Raw genomic sequence first — 21275 nt, forward strand, 5'->3', positions numbered from 1 at the left:
TCTCCATTCCTCCAAGTTAGATTAAAATTTATTTTTCATGTATGTTAGATTGAGTGAAAGATTTGTTGAACATATTTTGTGTGGAATCCTTAATCCATACCACTAGCCTCTTGCCACTGATACATGCGCCTTGTGTGGTCAACTGGAAATTTGCGAAAGCTTAACTTCAACTATTTACACGTCCCTTGCCAAGCATCAACTTGGATGGTGTCAACGTTTGATGGTGATTGTCTAAAAATCCTTAAGTATACCTTAGACGATTGCACTAAGCTTGTGTCAATACCTATTTATGAGACCTTGCCTAGTTTGATTCCACTTGATTTGTTCATCATTTCCTACATTCCTAGGCTTAGAATAGATTTCCTGAACCCTATTCCTTTTGCCCATTTTTTAGTAAGAAGTAAATCCAGAGCCATATTGATAAATCTTAAGTTGTCAACACACCTATTCCGCATCTTCATAATTGAAGCAAAGATAATCCAAGCATTTGCGTAAGTCCCCAAGTGAACACAGCAATTCACATCGACCATCGAGTTACCTACTCGTCAAGACCTAACATGTAGAAACCTTGGAATCATTTTAGTTGATCTCATTCTTAGCATCTGAGGTGATTTTGTTCAAGAGAGGGTAAATTATCTTGGTAATTTATTCTGTATTGTTATGTGCGTAAAATACACATCAACAAGTCCAAAAGGAACTCCATAAGTAGTCTAATGGTTCTAAATTTTTGAAACCTAAGATTTACAAAAGTCCACAAAAAGCAATCTAACCTCCTTGTTCTTTTCTCTTCGGGCATTTTTTTGAGAGACATCAAAATAAACAGTTTACCGATGCACAAACCAAAAGAGATGAAATTTGATTACATAACTTAACAAATGGTTCATTATCTATTTATGTTTCCAGTTAAAACTTCCTCAAATAAACTCAATAACTTTAACTTCAAAGGAAACAAGGTGAAAACAATGGGCGGAGGCCTCAGGCAACTATTAGTAAAGTTCCTTGACTACTATAAATAGGCTAAATGTAAAGTTCATACAGTTTTACCTATCACATTTTGGAATATCAATGTCAGAAATAACTTGAATATTCCTTGCAACCATGCCTTAGTTCAAAAACATCCAGATAATGCTGGGATTCAAAGAATGTTCTTAAAACTTAGAAGTGCCACAAAAATCATATCGAAAATACAAATGATACGAATAACTCTTCTCAAGAAAGCATAGGTATGAAAAGGCTTGAAGTTACATAAGGCTCCAGCTCCATAACCCACATGCATACTTAAATATTAGTCCTACAGTAATGTTCAGCGAAAGAAAGTTTGAGCTATTCACTGCCAATGGCAAAGGACCACCTATTTATAGACCAGGCAATGGTTTGTCTGAATATAAATGACATCTAAATCTTCATATAATCATAATTCAATACACAATTATAAAGCATGCACTTCAAAAATGAATTATGACTATACTAACTATTTTCCATGAATATTACATACTGTGATTGGACTATAGGTGTATAAACTATTCCTGGCTCTATAATCTCTCCAAGTACCATGATACCACCACCACGATCCGGTCCTTGTAAGCAGTGGGAAAATACATTTGGTGCTAATCCCTTTGAATGAAGTTGAGAAACCACAGACAGCTCATGCTGCCCAAATCCAAAAATTCCATCCACAGCCCTCTCTGGCTTTGTCAAGTCACCAGATTGGTTGAAGCTGCACCTGTTCAAAGAAAGGACAAGTATTACAGCTCTTGACAGCAATGGAGATTTTTAATTCAAAAACACAGACTCCAATTTAAGGCACTTTGGTTTTAAAAAATAAAAGAAAGAAAGCATCATTAGTGTCAAGAAGAGGGGTGTCCAAGTACGTACCCAAAGATTATTGAGGGAGAAGTATTGTATGGTTCATCATCCCCAACAATTTGATTAAAATGGAAAAGATCAGACACGTAGTAACCAAGAGTGGAACTTCCGTCACCATATGCAAAGTTGTAACCACAATAATGATCAGGCAATGTGCAAAGATAGTCCGAAATTTGATTTGATGCAATGCATTTGGCATCCTCACATGGCAATGGTGAGGTTGTTGATGATCCTTGGGTATCAAAAAAATTAAGTGTTATCTGCAAAATATTTCAAAACAGATCAATTGTAGGAAAAGAATTTAAAACTATTCATGCAAAAAATTTCAGATTAAAAATTAAATGAATACATTCAAGGCAACAAATACATCCTTTCCAATTATTTATATTTTTTGCTTGGAGATTGAATTTTCATGTATCAAAAAGCAGCTATATAATTCAACGGATCTTTAAAATCAAGTTCTCCATTAAAAAAAAGGATGTATTTCTATGTCTCTCTCGGTGCATTTTGATGGGGAAACAGAAATGCTTAAATGCAAAAAGAGGACATCTAAAATTATCAAAAAATTTGTAGGAACTAGGAACATTAGTTGAATTCTAAAATAGTATTCATACATGAATGGGGATGGGATATGAAGGTGGAGGGCACACCCCAATTCAACAAGGAAGTTTTGATTTGAGATCAAGTTGTCCGTTCAGAGAAACGATGAAATTTCAATGATCATGATAAAGAAGCCAACCACTCCTCTTTCACATTAGTTCTGGCATCAATTATTGAGGTTACCAAATTGGTATTTTCATATAAATAGATCAACATGTTAAGTAGAAGGGATTGAGCACCTCCACTAGACCACTGAATCATTCAACATGTACCTCATACAGAGAGGCTTGCCCATAGGGTTTAAAACCAGTTTATAGTGGCAGTAAGTGCCCAACCACCACTAGACCACAGCCATTTCTCCAAAGTAGTATACTCCTGAATAAAAAGGTTTGTTCATTTGCTCAGGCTGTTTTGTTAATGCACCAAGTACATGAAAAGTCAGATACTGATCTGGATGAATTCCTTAGATGGTATTCTGACTGAATCCCTTGGAGTGAACTGGACCTCTTAGAAGTTTAGTATGCTTTAAAATTAAATACCCTTCTCTGTCAAGTGTGCTACTTGGGGTCAATATACTTGGACATAGAAAAATACATAGACAAAGGCCGAAGCCATATGAACTGGTTACTAAAGTAGCCTACTCCTAAATGAAAAACAAGTTCACTTGCAGAAGTGTGATGTCCCCTACTTGGAGGCAGGTTGTTTATCAACAATTAATCGCTATTATTGAATGCATCATTAAATATTATAACATCTCCATTTAAATGTTTAGATTAGTAGGCATTTACTTCTTAATAATACAATTCCAAAACCCTATATATCAAGGTCTTATCCCTGTTACTTCTCTAACCCAAACTGAGGGGGGGAAATTATTGTGCTAGGGTGCTTAGAGACCATCTACAAGCAGGCTCCCTCAAGGCATTGGGAATGCATGTTCATATCCATCTCAGGACTCTCCCTCAAGGCATTAGAAATACATGTCCTTACCCATCTTGGAATTGCCTGACTTGTGAGAATTTAGACCTCCTTTCCCTACACAATCATTCCAATCCTTGTGTAGGCATTAGCAGAAAACTAAGGACTAGACTATGAGCATACTAAATTCGCATATATATATATATATATAGTATGCCTGTCATACGTATTGCAGTCTATATTAATATTACTATTAAATTCTGCATAAGAACATTATCAGGCTTCATATATTAAGCATACATATTAAACACACCCCCATGCATACCACCAAGAACAAAGATGCTACTGCCTGTAACTTAATAACAGTTCTGATCTGATTCGATCCATGGTAATGTTACTGGATGCTTTGATTCCTTTCCTTTATATCTCTCAATGTGAGGGAGAGGTCACACCTCTTCATCATGCATGCCCTTTGGCAAGAGACACCCTTTCACCATTAGCACCCTTTGAAAGAGTGCAACTCTTTCATTTTTCCTGCCCTTTGAAAGGGACACAACCTTCACAATCAGATCTGCACTTCCCAAATTATCCCCAATTATCCCCCCTCAAATGAGGTTCTCTTCTCTTTTATATCTCATGTTTCAGGGAGTCACAACTTTTCATTTTTATGTCTTTTGACCATTCATTAACTTAATTAAATATTAATTGTATGTAGTTATATTCTTTTATATTTTTATTTTATTATAATTATTTATTATTAAATTCTATTTCAAAGTGGGGACATTACAAGAAGTCATATTGTTCACTCAAGCACTAAGTCTGTGATAACTTAAAAAACAGTCTGATTGAAGCTCTCCTTAATAATGTGGACCTAAGCTTAGTATGCCTCCACATGATTCAAAGTCTTGTTGACTTAGAGAAATCGCATACCATTCTCTATGTTAAATGTACTGCTTGGGGCCAATATAGTTAATTTATGAACCGGAATTTGGGATAAGAAGGTGACCAAAATCGAAGGGAAAAATGCAAAGAAAAGAGACCAACATTGGATAAAACATGGCTCCAAAAACTCTTATAAGAGAGAAATGCCAGAACCAATTAACCCTCAATAATGGTTATTTTATTGAACATGTTGAATTTCAACTAATAAAGTTGTTAGTCACCAAAGCATATGGCCCTTGAATCCCATAAACTTGTAAGCCTTGGTCTGATTATCAAGGATACTGATCATCACCACCTGAAACTTATTGTTAAAAATTAATATTCTCAACAACAAATTTGTTAGGCTATAATTCCTCATTCTTCCCTTGAGTACTTTGGAAACTAGAATGAAGATTAGCACTCGAATCCATTACATGGAAAACATCACAAATCAGATCATTTTTTAGCACAACATCATTACACACAGCAGTTACTGCTGAATCATTCATAATAAATATCTTCTCATTCTCAACCATCCCAAGGCAAGCCAACAAAGAACTGTACTTGTCAATATGATGAGTGCAGCCAAAATCCACAATCCACTCACATTTATGTATCTGTATGTAGGCCTCCAAAGTAAAGGGCTGTTGGGACACATTCATAATGATTGCCAAGATGCTTGCTTCCTTGGGATTCTTTGGCATCCTTCACCTACTTTTGTAGATCCTTAATCTTCTTGTAACAAGTTTTCTTCTTATGGTGCACAATTCTGCAATAGTAACAACCCTTCTTGTCATGCTTAAGTCCACTTGCCTTACCATGCTTGGTTGTCATCTCTATATTGAGAACCCTTCCTGTTCCTATCATTGCATCCTTGGTTTACCCTTGGATAACTATCCTTGACATGGTACAATTGAAATTCTGCTTGCCTTATCTGCTTGTCATGTGAGCCCAGTGCTTTGAACTAAGCTTTGTGTAATGTCCCCTACTAGGAGGCTGCCTGTTTCCCAATGAATTAACACACATTACCATACATTATTATGCTTCAACTCATATTTCTTAAACTATTACATGAATTAGTATTCATAACACATTCAACATTCATTATATTAATTTACTGTCATAGGGCGCTGACACCAACTATAAAGAGGCTCCCTCAAGGCCCAGGACTACGTCCGTACCCATCTTGGGCTCACCATCACTTGTGATGGGTTTACTCGCCTTTCCCTACACACACCAACCTATCTCCTCATAGGACTTAGTAGATAAATTAAGACTAGACCAATAATATAATAATCTTTCATGTATTACAAATGCTAATGAAATTAAGTATGACTGTCATACATATTGCAGTCTATATTAGTATTACTATTAAATTCTGCAAAAGACATTATCAGGCTTCATATACTAAGCATACATATTAAGCACATCCCCATGCATACCACCAAGAACAAGGATGTTACTGCCCATAACTTAATAACAGTTCTGATCTGATCGATGGTGAATTAACCTAGATCCTTTTTTTCCTTTCCTATATATCTCTCAATGTGAGGGAGAGGTCACACCTCCTCATCATGTATGCCCTTTGGCAAGAGACACATCCTTTCACCATTAGCACCCTTTGAAAGAGTGCATTTCTTCATTATTTCTGCCCTTTGGAATGGACACAATCCTTTCACAATCAGACCTGCACTTCTTATTTAAATCAGATCTGCACTTCTGATTCCCAAATTATCCCCCCTTATAGATGAGCTCTCATCTCCCTTTTATACCTCATATTTGGGAGAGTCACAACTCACAACTTATCATTTCATGCCTTTTGACTATTCATTAACTTAATTCAATTTTAATTATATTAAAAAATTTAATTATATTCTATTATATTTTATTTTTATTTTTATTTTTCTTCTTGTGAATTTTAATTTTATTATTATTATTATTTGCCATTAAATTCTATTTCACAGTGGGGACATTACACTTCGTCAACTCAATGATGTTTCCTTGTTCAAGAATGAAGGGTGGGCATATATCATCAAATGTCATAGATCTCCCACCTTCTTGTATTATGGCTTTGATGGATAGGGAGGAGGAAAGAAACACATATAGTGTGCCTTAAAGTTTTTTAGAACAAATTCAATTACATGGCTGGAAAGTCCTCAATTTGATCAAAATTTAGAGGATACAGGAAACATAGCTCATTGTCTAGCTTGATAACCCATGTCTTATCTACCTTGTTAAAAAACAACTGTAGATGTTCTCATATCTCCTTAAGGGTCTTCTAGTCACCTTCTTCTCTATTTTTGTATACAGCCTTCTTCTCCAAGACCATAGGAACTGTTTCAATTATGTGTGCAGACCATCACAAACCCTTTCCCAATCAAAGTGACCTGCATCTCCAACTACCAGATTTGATAATTTGCCTCATCATGATAAGCACCCCTCGAATCAGGTCACATTTTGTTTGGTCAAGAATTGAACAGAAGTCTTTGAATGCAAGAATAAACAGCACCATTGAGTAGAGCCTGGAAATATCTTTCCAACTCTTAAATGGGATGTCATATAGAATCAGTATGACAAAGCTGTTCCCTCTGCAAATTGCTATATCAAGCATATATATCCCCTTAAAAGGAACTTGAAATTTACAAAAACTTAAAATTCAAAAATTGGTTGAATTTCCTGAAGTGCAAGGTTTCACCACATAATTTGTGGGATTTGGAGCCATTCTCATGCTACACCAAGGAGACTCTATAATCCCTACTTACCGTGTGCTGAATGTGCCTACTCTGCTCATCATATGCACGGATGCTGAGCTGTGCATGGTGAGTTTGATGTTGATTAACTAGGTAAAATTAGTAAACTTTGGCCTCCAACAACAATCAGAAAAGTATCACCGTCAACTTTTCACAAATTTTCCATTTTTCCAGGTTTTACTACTCACTTAGAGAAAGCTATGTGTCAATACCTTACCCTGCCATGTGGACCTCTGGAACAGACAGATAGATCAAGTGCACAACATAATGAAGGGGTTGGCTACTGAATCCTCAACATCTGCCACCAAGCAGGATAGGCAAGTGCATATACACTAAAGAGGCATTGCAGGCTCTTATATAAAAGTTTGATGGCACTTGAGAATATGGCATCCTATTGCAACCACTACTACACAAGTGTTGCCCTCAATTCTCAACTGATCTTCTGCCATTATGCTGACTCCTCCAACAAATGTCCAGTGGTTGTGTTGTTGTGAGGGCTTACTCCATTCAATATTGATGTTGTTTTTCTTTTTTTCTTTTTTACTGTGACGAATCAAGAGTTTAGCCCAGTCACCTGGAGCCTTGCTTTTTACAGGAAGAACCCCCCTATAACCACTTCAGTGGTGCATAATGACCCTCATCCACACCGCAGGAAAATCAGGAATCAAACCCAGAAGCAAGGCTACCTAAAGTGGCAGCCAAGACCAAGTGAACTGACCCAGGGGTCCAATATTGTTGTTGTTGTTTCTCTCCATTATTCAGACAAAACACATCATGTGACTTAGCAATGTTATTCAAGCACCACCCTATCATTGCTCATAGTCCCAATAGAGACATAAAGTTCTTCAATGCGGTATCTGAAGGTTAAAATGAATAACAAGTTTTGACAAAAAATCTAAACTTGTGATCAAATATCATCATGATGGAGCTGCAGTATAAACCATGATTCAAAAACTTGAACTCAACTAAAACATGGCAGCCGAAAAATTTGACTTGCACTTGGCAAAAAACAAAGCATCTAAAATAAATTAAATATATACACAAAATAAACTTAAATAATGTATAAGAAGCATAAAGAATGAATTTAGAAAACATAGAAACCTATTTTGATCATAGTGCATTACATAGAGTTAAGCTTAACTAGGCAAACCAAAAGTATAAATAGAATTTAATCACAAGGGATTTATTTGTAAAAAAAAATCAGGAAACTAAAAAAATTTGAAATATTCAAAAACACCATAGTTCCACAAAGTCTTAGAACAAGGGGATGAGTCTCAAGGATGGGGGGCCAAGGTCCTAGATTCCAAGGCAATGGAGGAATGACAATACAAATATATAATACTTGAAAAGTTAGTTCTAAAATATGTATAAGGAATAAAAAATGAAACTTTGAAATACTAAACACACTGCACTGAACAATGACAATGTTTATCAATATATTTATATTATATTCAAAATGACAAATTACATTTAAATTCAAATACAATTAGCCAATTGCCAAATGTCTCCAATCATCCCCAAATTCTATGTCAAACACCTCATCACTTGAACTACAAGAGTCGTCAAGATCAAAGTTCTCCAAATCTAAGTCACAGGATACGGTTTATCCGAATTTCATGGCTGTCGAGTTCGAACCTTGTGACTTAGCTCCAAATCAATACTAACCAGCCTTGTCTATGTGGGGCATTATTGTCAACCTATGTTGGCTCCTATGGCTCTACATCCCAATGGGTTGCTATACTCTCCTTGTAAATAAGCACGTTACAGTCAATGAGACGCAAAGCACTATATACAATTACAAGCTTCTCTACCCTCCTAGAAGCAAGCATGTTCCTCTAAATAGAAGAAATGAAGCTATAAGTAAACCAGTTCACTCAATAACAAAAAAAACTAGAAACCTAACATAATAGACAAATGCCTAGCGTAGTTGTCAAAGAAATAGGCTCATGCGTAGTCTACCATAGTATTGGATCTTCCTGTGCTATTGTCTCCCTACCCAACATGGCCTCTTCTAGATGAACAGAATTGGTATCTATAGAATCATACATCTACAAAATAGCCTTCATGAACCCCACCTTCACCTCAACAACTTATAGTCTTATACAAGGCTAACTCTATTAGGCCTTTGCACATACCACTTTAAATTCAATGCATAGGCAGCCATGTACAAGGGAGTGATGAGCTTTTCCCATCTCTAATGAATGATTGGCTAAAAATATTCATTGTAGAATGGCCTTCATTTGACCAAGTATACTACCAATACACGTATACGCCTCTCCAAGACTAAGTGCATTATAGTTCCCATTTTTAATGACTTTGAAATTGGAGTAATGATGGATACAATGCATTTTGCATCAGCCTAGGAATTGTCGCTGTTCACCACCTCCTTCAACCTCTTCCCTACTCTAACTTAGAATTGGGCCATTATTCAACTCTACCATCGTGACCATAAGTTGCAATGCCTCTTGCAACTCAAGCATCCTCTCCAAGAAAATGAATTACAATGTGGATCTGATCTTTGCAAGTTTCAAAAATTCCTCCTGGGAGGTCTTAAAGAGTGCATCTGAAGCTCGATGGTTGTAGATAAACATTTGCACATCTCTAGTATAATTAACCTCCTCTTTGATCCAATTTATTTTGCCCATGTTCTTAAATGTGTTATTCATCTCTTGCACACAAAAAAGGAATCCACCAAATATATGTGTAAGCCACCTCAATCAACTTGTTTTTATCAGTGTTCTACCATCTTCTTGCTTTTGTCATTTCCAACCAAATTAAGGGAAAAGAACACTACTTTTTTATCCAATGCAGCCCAAAACAAAAAAAATTGCTTTTATTAACCAAAGTAGGGGTTTTGGAGTAACACCCCTCACATGTTCCCTGTGGCATTTGAAGATCATTCAATTTGACTGAGCCTCATGCAAATCATTAAGAAAGACCTAGTGTATTATTCATGTCATTCTAGAGTTAATCTTAGATATTTGATGCTCACGCAATATTTTTTTGAAAAGCTTACGTTATGATTGTTTTCATACGTTTTCTATAGACGTAACTTAGGAAAGGGCAGATTTTATAGTTGATTACTTATTTAGAAAATTACAAACGAGTCTTCAATTTTTAGGAAACTAATTCAAACCCTCATAATTGCTAAAACCTTCAATACATACTATTCAAATTGCTAAGTCTTAACTTTACCAAAGTCCTTATTTAGCAAATTCTAATGTTAATATCTGCATTTTACTATGTGTGTTTTTGTTAATTTCAGTTTCATACATTGGACAAGCTTTTTTTTTCTATCCTTTCCTTGATTCGATGCCATTCTCATTCGAAACTTCTTCATATGTACAGATTCCACAAATAGCCAATGAATGGTCACTATAAACCACCTTTGTTAAAGAATCACAACCGCTCCCACCTTACCTATTAAATGCTCCTTACAATATTGGTAACACCGTATAATAAACGCGTCTTAGTTTACAGAAGATTGTTTTCAGTATAAAAAATTGGAGTTGCTAATGTAGTCTGATTGGCAAGACTTATTGACGAGGTCATAATATAAAGATACGGTGAAAATTTTCAGTGTGTTTCTCAGGGAACCTTGTATGCCAAATTGGATCTTGAGCAGTTTTTCATTATTGAGAACAATAACAAACTTTAACATGCAACGCAATAGTTTTACTGCAAGGTCATGGAAATGTGAAAGAACGTCCCAGGAAACACTCTCAAAGGAAGCCACCGATGTGCAGTGGAGTTCCTGGTCGATAAAAACTTTTGAAAACGAAGATGAAGATTTTTCAAAAATTCACAAAAAAGCACTTGCAGAACTTAAAATGATCTTACCCCGAGTCCACTGGTGACCGGGCATGCATTGCAAGGCCTGCAATTCACCCACAATACATCACTCCCGGTATCGATTTGTACATAATATGCCCTTGGAGGCGTGCCAAGTACAACCTTCGTATAGTAAAGCCTGCAAGTGCCCCAGAAACCACCTCTAAATACAAATTAAAAAAATTTAACAAGGAAACCACCTATAACTACAAAAATAACACCCAAAAAGACTGCCTTTAAGTGCACAAACAACCTATAAATACAAAACAACAACAGTAACAACAAACAAACAAAGAATAGCAGTACATATCAAATAAAAGCTAGAAGAAGACCTAAAACCCGACTGAAGAGAAAGCGGAAAAAGATAAAATATATTACCCTGCAATGAAAGGATCGGACGAACCTCCGAGAGGAAAGGCGACAACAGAATTGAGCATGCGACTGTGTCTCCCTCTGTCATGAGCTTTGAGCATCTGAAATTGCTCATTACTCATTCCTCTCCCCTCCTTGTTCGCATAGATATGCTGCAATTTTAGAATGGCTGAAGCGCTGACCGCTGGAAGACTCAAACTACTGATAAACCCTATCAGAATAAGCCCAACCCCCAACATTCCGAATTGCAACTTTCAATTCACCAGTAAAAACGTCTGCAACACGTCTGCTGTGCGATTTGCATAACTCAGAAATCAAACAAGAAAAATTAATTAAGAAAAAGAACACGAACAATGATTCTATAAACTTCGATAGATTTGAACATCCAGAGCTCCAAAATGCAAACCAAGGATTCCGGAAGCAGGCGACAAATTTAGAGGTGGACTTTTGATAAAGATATGTTTGCAAAGCAGGTAAAGGCGAATAACAATTTTCCACCCCATTTGAAAAGTAGCGTAAAATTTGCTCGGACTTGACAGGGAAGTGGCTTTCAAATCCAATGGTCACCGTCTATTGCCGGTGGGGCTGCCTGAGGTTAGCTTAGAGTCGGTCCGTTAACTGGGCCCTCACAGACTCCAATCATTGTAGATTTAGTCTTCAGTCTTGCTCATTAGTGAACACCAAGTGTTATCTTTTATTTAAACTTTATCCGGTAAGCAAACCTCCCTCCAGAACGTAAAAAGCACACAGTTGATATGTTGTTATGCACAGAAATTATTCCCCATTTTTGCTACACAGATCGTATTGTGACTCCGTGGGCCCTCTTTATGCCTAAATAGCAATAACTTTATTAAAAACTTTCCTTCCTTATCTCCAAGGGCTTAGTGAATTTATGTCATTATTAATTTGGAATATTTGAGATTAGTTTAAAAGTATATATATTTTAATTTAAAAGTTTAAAAAGAGAAGGGAGAAATTATTATTATCTACATTAAGTTTACTTATCTTTTTAAATTTGAGGTTGAATAAAAGATTTTGAAGGTGAATATAGAGACAATTATTATGATAGCTTTTTAAAATGTAGGATTCTATTTGGATTATCAATTTTATAAGGAAATCAAAAGTTTTTTAAAGTTAATGATATATTTTTTATTTACGTTTCATTGATTTTGATTAAAATTTACTCTATTTTTTTTATTTAAGATTCTTGAAATAAGGTGCAAGTGAATGTGATCATTTTTTACTCATTGTGTATAACCGATTTGAGGCATCTTGAATGGGTCTTCTAGGTTTCAAGAGAGGCAAAATCCATAAAAGTCTTAAGTATGAATTGTTTTGGGGTTTTTCTTAATGCTTTGTGTTTATTAATATTTTGGAATTTTGAGGTCATTCATACTTGCATATCTTCTGTATCACCCCCAACTCTTTGATCCTAACAACCCACTTAAGTCTTCATCAAAATTCTTTCTAAGTGTATCGGAGTTTGGAATTTTTGGAGTTTCTCATCTCATCCTTTGTCGAACTTGTCATCCTCGACAGACCTTCCCCAAAAGTTTGTTTTTTTCCTTCTAAGTCTCTTTTTGGAGTTTTAGAGTTTACCATACCCTAGAATCATTCCATTGGCATGTGGTATTTAGCATCCACGATCCCTAAAGCCTAAAAGCTTATGAAGAGTTTAAGACCTTTGTATCAGGGTAAGACTTCCAAACTTATTTGTTCATCCCATCCCTTGGTACTTGTTTCACTACACCTCCACTTCTTGAACTCCTATATTGTTCACTCCAACAACAAAAACTCCTTCAAAGTCAAAATTTTGGCCTCGCTCTTAATTGAGTTTCCATTTCCACCAACTTAGAAAGCTTGAAACTATGTTGATTCCTCTATACAATCTATTAGAGTTGGACGTTTGATCATTTTTTAATTGAGTGCCTCATTTATACCAACCCTAAAAGATGAAAACTCTTTCAATTCCTTTATATAGTCTTTTGAAGTCAGACTTTCAACCATTCATTAACTTAATATCATTTTAAACCCCACCCAAAAAAAATTGATATTAAAAGCAGCATAACTAAGGTGTTGGCCCTTTACACTAACAGCCCAAAGGTAGCTTTAACAACCAACAACACACTTACATCATATCAATATCAAACCAAAATATATTAAAATCTCAGTAGAAGTATAACGATAAAGTATTAGCAATATATAACAAAAAACCTAAACAATTAAAACCAGCCATCTAGTGACTAATTGAGTGCATTGCTTTAGTCATCAATGAGGAACTTGAAAAGATATGTATAGTTTCATTCTTTTTCAGCATCCTTTCCAAGCACTTTCTTTTGCATCAAGCACAAAGAGGTGGTCAAGTTATGCATCACACATAGGTTGAACCTAGAAATACTAACCATCTTCTTCTCCATCTCCAACACTTTCTTCTTCAAGGCCTCCAATTCTACTACAATAGTCTTGCATCAACACAAGTACTTGCACTCCCTCCTTGGTGAGTGTCTTCTTCCTCTAGAATAACCTCCTAAGTCAGTTCCAACAGTTCAGTCTTGGCACTATCAATGTGTATGGAACTGTCATCGGTGGACTTAGTTGAACTTTTCCCCTTCCCCATGTTGCCCTCAATAGCATTGCCATCATCAACAACAACATCATCTTCGTTCGGTTCTTCTTCATAATCCACCAGTTTCTTTCCTTCCTCTTTACTAATTGTGCACCCAGCCAACCTATTAGAGCATATGTGATTGGCATTCCCACTTTTGCTATCATCTTCATCGACATCCACCTTTGCATCACTAACAACCTCTTGAATGGTTATGTGGGTCTTGGGTTTTTTTGCAAATGGAGTTGGTTTTTTGAGTTTATTGTTTTTTGTCTATAGTGGAGGTAGTAGTAGACTACTTTAGGATGCAAAGACCTTCAACAATAATTCCATGGGTGGGGGTAGTATCAGAGCTAGGACGGGAGGGGATTTTAGTGGCAATTGGGATATCCAAACGCTTCTTCTTGCTAAAGTGAGGAGAATCAAGAATAGTAGCAACTAAGGGAGAATCTAAGCAAGGGGATTTCATAACCATAGATTACTTAGGAGGGCATAGGGCCAAATGAAAATTGTATAGGAGGGAAATGAGGCCTTGATGGAGGGGGATGGACTTTTGACTCTGGGTTTTAGTCATAACATCCTTAATCGATTATTCAAGTGAATTTAATAGAAAAATCATAATGGAAAGAAAATCATGATTACAAAAGTGATTTAACAAAGGTAGGTGATAATAGTAATAGACTTTAAACCTACCCTCTAATGTGAAAAATTTCATGATCATGAGGCAGACCTATTCCCAGGGTTCCAGTAGGTCGACTCTGGCAAATTTGCCATGAAGCTTCATATGCTCTTTTTTTTCCTAGAACTGTGACAAACTTTCATTATCTATCATCCTGCTATGTTTTTTTCCATTTTCTTCCATTAGTTGGGAGGCCTATCACCTTCACTATGACATCCTCGTTGATTTGAAACAAGACACTCCCCACCTTGACTCTCTAATTGTCCCACAACATGGCAAACTAAATAGACAGGTTTTCATCAAACCCGTTAATGCTTTCTATGAATTGTGTAACCCCTCCCTCAATACAAATATGCCACATTGTGGCATTCTTTTTTAACTCAACATGAGTACTCGGTTCAATTCTTTGCTTATCCCCACCCATAGTTTGAACAATTATAGTTAACACAGTAGCAGAGAGCATAAGAACCAAAGACTTAACCCTTTTTTCTCTAACTACTTAAACATAGTTGTGTGTGTGAAATTTGGGGAACCTGCAAGGGCACAAACACTTCAATAAACCATTATTTGCATGGGTTAGTTAATCAAAAACAATAAAATGAAATCCATTGCAAGTCGGCTTATTGCCTCCTAGAAAGTGCGAGTGTGGATTGCTCTCAGATTGCTAAGCTATCTAGTGACTAGACTACACTCAAACGGGGGATTTTTAAATGTATGCAACTAGGCAAATGCAAGATTGAATGCAAGATTAATTGATTAAGTGAAATGAGGTTATCAAGCTAAATGATCAAACCTCTAAATGAAGCTAAGCTAGATTATATGCAAGAAATTGAATCTAGATAAGAGAAATGAATCTAAGTTAATGAACTAGAAATCTACATGTTTCTAAGATTAAATAAAAGCTAAATGAAAACTAAGTTGATTGATGAATTAACTATGCAAAGCTTCTTCAAAATTTCCTCAATAACCTGCAACACAATATTAGCATAATAACAATGCAAAATTCTATGATCCTGATTGAAGAATGAGACCCTGAATTTATAGGAAAATCAAGAGGGAGACCAAAGGTCAGGATTGATCTTTAATGAATGGTCGAGATCGATTCGAAGGAAGCACAATCTAGGTGAAATGATTTAATTAGACAATTTAATTCCATTTTGGAGATATGAGATTGAGTTCAAATTAGCAACTCAGATTCATTCCATTTTTCTTGAGTTCAGTCGATTTGTTTCCTTTTTTGAATTTTTGTGCTCATAATTTCCAATTTATTTTTCAAATTAATTCCTCTTTCTTGATTTGTTTCCTTTTTTGAAGATTTGTGCTCATAATTTCCAATTTATTTTTCAAATTAATTCCTCTTTCTTGATTTGTTTCCTTTTTTGAAGATTTGTGGCAATTTTTATTTATTTATTAAATATGCAAAAGATATTTAATTAAATAAATGAGATATTTGATTTTTAAAAGATTTTCTATTTTGAATTTTGAATTTGATCAATTAATTAAATGAGAATTTAATTAATTGCAATTGCCATGTTGCATTTTTATACCTTAGGAATTAATTAATCGAGCTCTCATGATTGATTTAAATTGATTATTTGATTCAGGACCTTGATGAATTTTATTGAATTTAAGCACATTAGTCGAGATTAGGGGCCCATGGTTTTGGATGACCATTTTTAGGGTATTACAATAGCCACTACAAAATATTGCAAGGATTTATTAAATAAGGTTAAATGCTTGCCAACAAGGACATAATAATTATTTGGCATCTGCATTAAACATCGTATGTGTCAACCTTCCCCCATAGTACTCAAGGAAAGATTTTGCAGGGTTTCCCATGTGTAAAATATTACACAACAAAAAAATTTCATTAAAAAAATAGTGATCATGCTTTGTTGGGTCATATCAATGGCAGGGCTACACAAAAAATGTTGATCTCAACTTCTTGAAAGTCTTCTCATTGTCAAGGCTCCCTTATCAAAGTTCCCTCGTCAAGCTTACCATCTCACATCTCCCTTAATATTACTTCCTTGTCACCCTAACTCCCTAATCTTGATGTCCCAATGCCTCACTTCTTTTCAAAATTTTGGGCTTGGCCTTCCCAACATGCCTATCAGATTTTCCTTCCCTAATATGCCAAATATTAAAACTTCATCATTCCAAGTGCAAAAACCTTAGCTACCCCTCAAATGAGTCAAAAATGTCATTAACACATCTATAATGCCTACCAACTACAAGATTAAATCTGATGATGCCCAAATAATATTCTTTATGCGAATTAGCATGAATCTAAATGAGGAAAATGATACTCAACCATACCAAAAATTTTATTATTATAGTGTTTGATGATTTATATGTCATCCCTAAGTTGGTGTTCAAAAGATTTATTGGGTAAATTTTATTTAACACAGAGTACCACTGAGAGGGGGGGTGAATTAGTGGTTCCTAAATTTTTTCTCTTTTGAGGCAACTTCAGAATATCGGTTGTTATCTTAAGCACTAACTAATCAAACTAGTAAAGCAAATAAGGAGACCAAAAAGGGATATCACACAAGTGCACTCCACAACACCAGATGTACGAGGAAAAAACTTGGTGAGAAATGTTGCTAGAGACTATTGCTCCAATCCATCCTCACAAGTGAAACACTAAATTACAAATATTTAGGGCACCAACCCCTATTGATTTAGGGTACAAACCCAAGGAGCACCAACCCCTACACCAAGCTCCAACTTGGTGATGTATGTTGAAATACAATTTAGATACAGTTATGACTTCTTGTTGCAAATGAATTCTACAACTCTTGAACAAATAGGTCTCTGTCGGTTAGCAGTCTTCTTTTCTTTACTGAATCTCACACTACCGATTGTGAGGTTGCTCTCTCTGATTCTTGGTCTCTCTTCTCTCTTTCTCTCTCTCTCACAGTCTCACCACTTACTGTGTCACACTTGGATGTTGTCTTGCTCTAACACACCTCACCAATTTGCTTAACTATTGAACTTGCTACAGTTATACCGGTACTTAATCACTGGCGGTTAAACCCTCTCACCAGTTTGCTTTCTCACTCACTCTGCAACTTACTTAAAATAAATTCTAAGGCAGAATGATCCTTCTCTTCACTTCATCTCTCTTTACTCTCCCTCTTCTTCTACAAGCATCAATCTCTTCTGTTTTGAGCTTGTATATTTATCATCATGGATTCCCACCAAGAATGTATTCAAACCCTGTCGTGTTAGGTTTTCCTTTTCTAGCTCAATCCAAATCCTCTTTTGATTCGATCTACTTTTCAGGGATATGGTCTTTATGACACTGCTCAATCACCAGCCGAACTTCGCATTCCAATGTATGTTTTCTAAATCTGGAGGTCTACACCGCGCTTTCCTGCATTTTTGTGTCACTCATCATTAATGGCTTTGTTGTTTCCTTCACCTAATAGGTACGAAGATCAAATCTTCTTGCAAGATCAGTGCGATTTCTTTTCCAGCTTGCCTTCCTCAAGCCGCAATCTTCTGGCATCCTTTGTGACTTGCAGGTTCCTCATTAAAGCCAACCTCCTCACAGATTGTTGCATCAATGCACACTCCATCGACCTGTGTGGTACCTCCACCTAGCATCCAGTAGTCAGCTTGTCGACATCCACCTTTGCTTGGATTCCTATGTCGGTTTGACATACTTAGTCGACACAGGTTGACTACCGGTTTACCCTATGTTACCGGTATGACCATCAACCATCCTTTCTGTTCTATTCATCGGTTGTTGTGCCTTCATAATACACGACCAATCTTCATCCTGGTTTATGCCTTATTGGTAAGCCTTCTTTTTGTCTGCTCACTCTCATGTGTATTGCCATCATATCGGTCACCACTTCTTAATCTTGCCAAACCAGTTGACATCAATGACAATTTAATGCCAAATTGACAACAATCTCCTCCTTTGGCATTTATGTCAACTTACCGCAAGACACTTCATACTGGTAGATTTCTCTCCCTTTGACACAATGACAAAGGGTATTGTACACTCCCCCTTAGATCCACACCAAGCTTCCTCTTAGATTGCTACCAGTGATTGCAGCTGGTACTGAGATGTGGTTCAAGAGTTATAGATGCTGCTATGAACTCCCCCTGAACCATATAAATCCTTCCTTTCTCAAGTGCATAAGTCAAATGACACAACTCCCAATTTGTGTCCTAGGTACTCAAAGGTGCTTACCGACAATGGTTTGGTGAAGATGTCTTCTCACTCTCATGTGTATTGCCATCATATCGGTCACCACTTCTTAATCTTGCCAAACCGGTTGACATCAATGACAACTTAATACTAAATTTCCAATAAATTTTGGGTCCTTGCACTCAAGTCCATGAATCATCAATGCTTAAAGGTATAGAGAGGGGTGCAAATGATATTATTTTCAATCTATAAATTATTTTAGGTCCATAAAAGGGACATTCTTCCATAGAGGGCATTAATGAGAATTGTGTCTAAGTCAAGTATAATATGTTGTGTACTCACAATGGATCACAAAATTTATTGCAATTTTGGTGGTTTCCTCTAGGGGCATCAAAGGCCCAAACAACCCTTATTTAGTTCTCAATACCTGTAGACACTTAAATTTGAATAATCAATTTAATCAAATTTATTTCGCTTAGCCGCTCACATTAATTAAATAATGCATATTATTCAGTTATCTGTAGCGTTCTATACTATCAAGATAAATTAATTTAATTAATAAGGCCATCTCCAATTAATTGATTAAATAGATTAAAGTTAATTAATCCCCCTTTTCTTCCCCTCCTTTTATTTGAATTTAATTAATTCAAATATTCTATTTGAGTCACATGCCTCCTAACTTTAACTCCTCTTCTAACCTAACCTTGGGTTTCTAACCAATCCTATCCATCTAACCAACCCTACCTATTTAACTAACCCTATCCTTTCTAACTTCCCCCCTCACATATGTGTGCACATTTCTAATTTCCTAATATTTAGGAAACTGCAAGCAATTTTGGGGTGGCCTTGTCCCAAGATGGAAAGGACGCATGTCATGCCCCTTCTTGACATTTGTCCCTCTTGGTGACATTTGTCCTTCCTTGTTGAGTGTGGAATCTCATTCCACATGGCACCCTTAGGATTGCCACTTGTCCTCCTTGAGGAGAAGTGTTGCATTTTCAAGATCCTTCATCTCCCTTCCCTTCCTATTTAAACCCTTCCCTTTCTTAGCCATTCATCCACTTTTATGCAGTCATAATTCCATAATGCCAAATTTTATCTATATTATTGAAATCATACCCTCATAATGCAGAAATCCCATCCAACCATTTTATCCATCTTTTCATGCTTTTGAACCCCATTTTCTCAGTCATGCCACTTTTTGTACCCACATCCCATCATCCCACACTCATATCTTGAATCCATCTTGCATAATCCCACATCATGGAGTAGAATCGAGCATCCACAATGTCATTAAGCACACATCCGATCGAAGAACAATCAAATTGAAATGATATTGGTTTGCATTTATTTAGTGTTATTTGATGTTTCCAATTTCTTTTCTCATAATGTTCTCAATTTTGAGGTGTTTGAATGAATTGTGTGTTAATTTGGATTATTTAATTTAGGTTTTTTATCATTTTTATTTGTGCACACTTTCATCCACACATTTTTTATCATGCCTGGTGGGACCCACTTCATGGGTCAATTTAATCTATTTGTTGTTGTTTGAGTGTTTATCAGGTTGTAGGTCAAATTTTGTAGGAAAACGAGGCTTTTCACCCAGAGATTTTGTGCCTATGTAGGTTGCTCATATGCCTGGGCAGGCTCCTTTTGCACCTGTGTAGGCAATATTTGCACCTTTTTACCCATATCTGCACCTATATAGCCCATATCTACGCCTGTGTAGCCTAGACATGCGCTTGTGTAGTGTCATGTGGCAGTTTGTAATAGTTGCTTCAATGTGCAACATTACTCACTTTCTTGGTGGTTGCAGGGTTATAATAGGTCTTTTAATTGATCAATAAGGATAAAATGAACTCTCCTATCTTTTATTAGGCTTTGGTAATAATGAACAACAACTATTCACCCTTTCTTTTTCATGCAATTGGCTTAAAAAGAAGAGAAAATACTCAATTTATGGCTTTAAAATTGAACACAAAATCTTTCAATTTTGCTTCAATTCAATTGCGATTAGTCTAATCAGGTCTTAGCAAGTTTGAATGAACTAACATAGACTAATTAGGATGGCAATGAACAATAATTATTCACATTAGGGCAATTAGGGTTTGCTACATGAAAGAATTCTACATTTCATCTTAAAGGGCTTAGAAATTTTGCATTTCTCAGATTAAGGTTTGCAATAATGTTCTTAGGTATGGATGCATCATATTGTGTTTTAAATTTGATCAATGCGTTGTAATCATAGGAAAACTTGACTTCAGATAGGGCAAATTTCATCAAAATTAGGGTTTACAGGATCATACTAGCCCTCAACTTTACAAGATTAGTCTTTGTTTGATTGAATTTCACTATTTTGCAAGTACACTACTAACTTGTATATGTGTAGCCTGGAATTGCACCTATGTGGCTTAGAATTGCGCCTCTGTAGCCTAGAATTGCACCTGTGTAGTTTGGAATTGTGCTTGTGTAGCCTAAAATTGTGCTTGTGTAGCCTAAAATTGTGCTTGTGTAGCTTTGTTATGTGCCCTTGTAGAGGCAGAATCTCATGTATAATTGTTGAATTCAGCT

General features: G+C 36.0%; 1 protein-coding gene across 4 annotated transcripts in view; it reads right to left on the bottom strand.

Moving 5' to 3' along the window:
* The window catches only part of LOC131031594 (aspartic proteinase 36), an 87186-nt gene extending 75174 nt beyond the window's left edge, over nt 1-12012 (bottom strand). The window contains exons 1-4 of one of the 4 annotated variants that reach the window (XR_009103061.2): nt 11262-12009; nt 10893-11022; nt 1876-2126; nt 1496-1723 (exon numbers count right to left, since the gene is read on the bottom strand). Coding sequence is in view for 3 of the 4 variants with exons in the window: in XM_057962745.2 (XP_057818728.1) it covers nt 1496-1723; nt 1876-2126; nt 10893-11022; nt 11262-11494 (842 nt within the window). In the remaining variant the exon portion in view is untranslated. Of the gene's footprint in view, nt 1-1495; nt 1724-1875; nt 2127-10892; nt 11023-11261 lie in introns of all 4 variants that reach the window. The other 3 variants (XM_057962745.2, XM_057962744.2, XM_057962746.2) reach the window with 3 other exon arrangements.
* Nucleotides 12013-21275: the final 9263 nt, after the last annotated feature.

The sequence above is a fragment of the Cryptomeria japonica genome, chromosome 2 (assembly GCF_030272615.1).
Source record: "Cryptomeria japonica chromosome 2, Sugi_1.0, whole genome shotgun sequence".
Taxonomy (NCBI): Eukaryota; Viridiplantae; Streptophyta; class Pinopsida; order Cupressales; family Cupressaceae; genus Cryptomeria; species Cryptomeria japonica.